This window comes from Nesoenas mayeri (assembly GCF_963082525.1).
Source record: "Nesoenas mayeri genome assembly, chromosome: 5".
Taxonomy (NCBI): domain Eukaryota; kingdom Metazoa; phylum Chordata; class Aves; order Columbiformes; family Columbidae; genus Nesoenas; species Nesoenas mayeri.
This window is the reverse complement of record NC_137548.1, coordinates 36,409,353-36,413,044: the sequence shown is the minus strand read 5'-3', so window position 1 is coordinate 36,413,044 and position 3,692 is coordinate 36,409,353. Positions and strand designations below refer to the sequence as shown.

General features: G+C 45.2%; 1 protein-coding gene across 1 annotated transcript; it reads right to left on the bottom strand.

Annotated features, from left to right (window-relative positions):
- Positions 1-2,953: 2,953 nt before the first annotated feature.
- On the bottom strand, positions 2,954-3,481 carry TMEM229B (transmembrane protein 229B; the record flags this gene model as incomplete). The annotated part of the gene is made up of 1 exon (XM_080345590.1): positions 2,954-3,481. Exon 1 carries the CDS (start codon positions 3,455-3,457, stop codon positions 2,954-2,956), a length of 504 nt encoding a protein of 167 aa, XP_080201716.1. The 5' UTR covers positions 3,458-3,481.
- Positions 3,482-3,692: the final 211 nt, after the last annotated feature.

Sequence of the window (3,692 nt, the reverse complement as noted above, 5' to 3'; positions counted from 1 at the left end):
AGATTTTGCAGAAAAGACAAAGCTCTGACTGTAGTCTGGCTAATCCTGCTGCATTAGGTACACGGTATTATGTATAATTATTTTAATTGATTTAAGAATTTGCTGGGTTCCTTTCTGTTTCTGGTGTGCAAACTGCAAGTAAAGTGCACTTCTGGGTGTAAATAACCACTCTTTTGAGGATGCAAGAGCTGGGTGGTACATGTCAGACATAAGTGGAAAGCAGACTATGATAGCTGTTACAATGGCACAGGCAACAAGGATAATGGAATAAGATACCAGATGCTGCTGGGAAACCCCTCAGTAGTTTGGGCATCTGAATATCACATCACTGAGCAAAAACAGTGTCATTTAGTGGGGAGCTTCTAAGGTCAAGACACATGATTGTGACTGTGCACCAGGTTAGCTCTGTGAACAGCCACTCCTCTCCCAGTCCCAGCTGCAGCTGGGAGTCACCAAACCACCTTGATAACTCCTTTTAACCTTTTGAAGAGTTTGGTAACACCTAAAGAGAAAGCAGGGATCTGAAGGATGTTTCTATGAAGCTGAGGGGTTCAGGTGATGCAAGGGTGGTGTGTGAGGCAGCAGGACACCATGCTTAAGCTGTGCTGTGAGAGGACAAGCTAGCTTTAAACACAGCATTTAATGACCTTGACAGAACCAGGGCCAAAATGGGGAGATCCCAACTCTCACCTGCACCTTGCAATTCTTGTTCTGGTCCAGTAGAGCTCTTCTACATTATCCCACATACAAATCTCATCTCTTTTGTTCCCCATGTACAGTGTCAGGTAACTATTTTGTCTGGGTCTACATGCCCAACTCCATCAAGGCTGATAAACTACGCTCTATTCCCCTGCTTTCATAATACTGGCATCACAGCATGGAAAAAAAAATCCGTTCAGTGTTTGTTCTCTTTCAATTTAATGAACTATAAAAAGGGAACTCTAAATACCCACCTAAGTATTCTGGGTGCTTCAGGAGACATTGCATACCCGAGGGCAGATTCAATTAACTACGTGCCACCAGCGTTTGCATATGCTCATTGCCAGCAACAGATGCCACGTGAGAAGGCAAAGGGGAGAAATAAAATAATTGCATTCTGTGTGATACAAAAAGGATTAATACAGCCTTCATAAGAGGAGAAACAAAAAGCAATTATCCTCACAGGGCCAAGAGTGCTTTTCCCCTCAGGCATGGATGCCACAGGGCAAGAAGCAGCTTCACAGCTGAACGCTCCCTACCAGAGACAGGGACACACAGAGAAATAGCCTGGCCACTTCCCATACACGAGTGGAATCCCAAAACCACACCAATATGTTTGTATTTCAAACCATACTGACCCTTGGTGCAGCTCTGTTGACTATGCTAGAACAACACCTAAAATTAATGTAGCCCTACAGGGCACCTACACCAAATCTCTCCCATAAACCAGTTAGGAGTGAGATACATCTGACATCTGGAAGCTCCATGTTCATGGCTAACTTCAAAAGGCAAGAGTTGCCAGAACAACTTACGAATCTGTGGCTGCCACTATCAAGCACCCTCTGAATACTCCTCGAATGTCCCCCACAGGTAAAATTTCAAACTGACCTCCACACAGGTAGTTCTACAATGGAGCCAACAGCACTCCCTCCTGCCCTACCACTCTACTGCTGCTCTTGCACCCTAACTCAAAGCCTCACTCAGGCAGAGCATGAAGTGCTCTTCAGAGAAGGATATTTTGCCTTGTTTTTTTAAAATAATACATCAGGCAGCATGGCATATCTCTTGCTGCCTGCAATTATTGTCATGACAATATGGCTGTGGTTATTTAAAGCATAATTTGGGAAGGAAAAGCAAATCCTCGTGATACACTGAGAAGAACAACTGGGCAGAACTGAACCAAGCCCTGCCAGTGCTGAAGGAAGGTGAGAGTCAGTGCCAGAGGACCCAATCCTGGATGCCACGTTGGTCACATGAAGGTTTTGACCTTCAAATACAAGGGGTTGCAGCCAGACTAAATCATCAACATCACCAGAAACAGAGGAATCCCTGGGAAGGAAGGCAGAAAACTCTTGTGGCCTGGACAGTCTCTCCGAGGTTTGCATGGCTGAGATGGGAGCTGGAATCTGCAGCCGCCCTTCAGGTAAGGTCTGCTTTGAGGGGACAGAGGAGATGGGAAGACTCACGCTATTTCTTGCGCCTTTTGCCAAGATTCAGATTGCACAGATTATGGTAAAATTTGCTTGGCAAAAAAAGGCCTTTATTTAAAAAAAAAAAAAAAAAGGAAAAAAAGAAAAAAAAAAAGAAAAAAAAGAAAAATTTCTAGTGAGTATCAGGACTGAGATTTCAAAAAGTACAAGATCTGTATAAATTCAGCAACATGTCCAGCACCAGATTATTTTGCGGTGCAACAAAGAACCTGGGGAGAGGCCAGTGGGACCTCGCAAGGGCAATACCCTCCACCTCCCCAGCAGACTGCCAGTCTTAGGTTCTTCTCAACAGCAGATGGATTTTCCTCATTCCTGCAGCATCTCAGGTCCCACGGGAGGTATTGGTTGCAAGCAAGCACCTGAATATTGCCTAATGGAGTAAGCCAATCACTAATTTAGCTGGCGCATCCATGTCCATCCGCTAATCAGTTTCTTTTTGTATGCATTTCAACCTTAGTATTTCTTTTTCTTCTTTCTCCACATAAAAGAGTAAGCAAAAGGACTGCTTTCATTTGTAATAAGTTAAAATCAGAAATGACCTAACTAACAAGTAACATATGGGTCCTTGGAGCCCAAAGAGTAAAATCCATAGAAAATCTATTGGTTCCATTTTTTTCTGGTATATCCCATGCACGCCCCATTAGAAAAATGGGGTTTATGAAACTTATCATACAGCAAGGATCAGTACCTCAGAGCCAGAGCTGGCAGTCTGTGGTAGAGGTCTGGGCTCTCTCAGATTGCTAAGTGTGGTTCCGAATCACTGCTCAATCAGTCTTCACGTGGCCGTTGGCTAAGGCAACGGGGACGGTGGGGGCCCCTGGCTCAGCAGTCTCATCAAATCGTAAGCGCAGCGTGTTTCTGATCACCAGCTGCTCCATAATGATTGAAGCACAAAACCATGGGATGGCATACTCCAGGGTGATCAGGCCCATGAAGTCAAAATCAAACTGGGAATAGTCCCATGGGCAGGCATTGAACTGGCGTAGGATGAGGCCAGTGGTAAACTCCCAGAGGTATGTCCAAAGCGTGTAAATGAAGCAGCGCACTACAATGTTACACTTGTCTTTGAGATACAGATACATCTTCTCCACAATGAGGATGGAGGTGCCATAGATGAAGAGCGCCCACACACTGGTAACACCTGGGAACTTCCAGTTAAAGTTGACCACAAACTCCCAGGCTGCTGTGAACATCACCTCACAGAAATAGCCATGAATGGCATAGAGGTACCATCGTGAGAAAGCTGTCAGAGGTTCTGCTGCAGCCATTCTTCTGCACACACCCCAGCAGGCACTCTGAAACAGAGAGGCAGAGAGAGAAGTCAATCAGGATGTCACAAGTCCTCATCCCCCAGACAGCAACACACACAAACTCATAACATTCACAAAGGGCAAAGCTGAAAAAGTGAATCTTGAATCACATCATTTTTACTGGGCTTCGAGTCGCAGAATGGGTCTGGACAGCATCTACTGCTCTGCCCAATAAGCGGGATGCAGCTGGTGT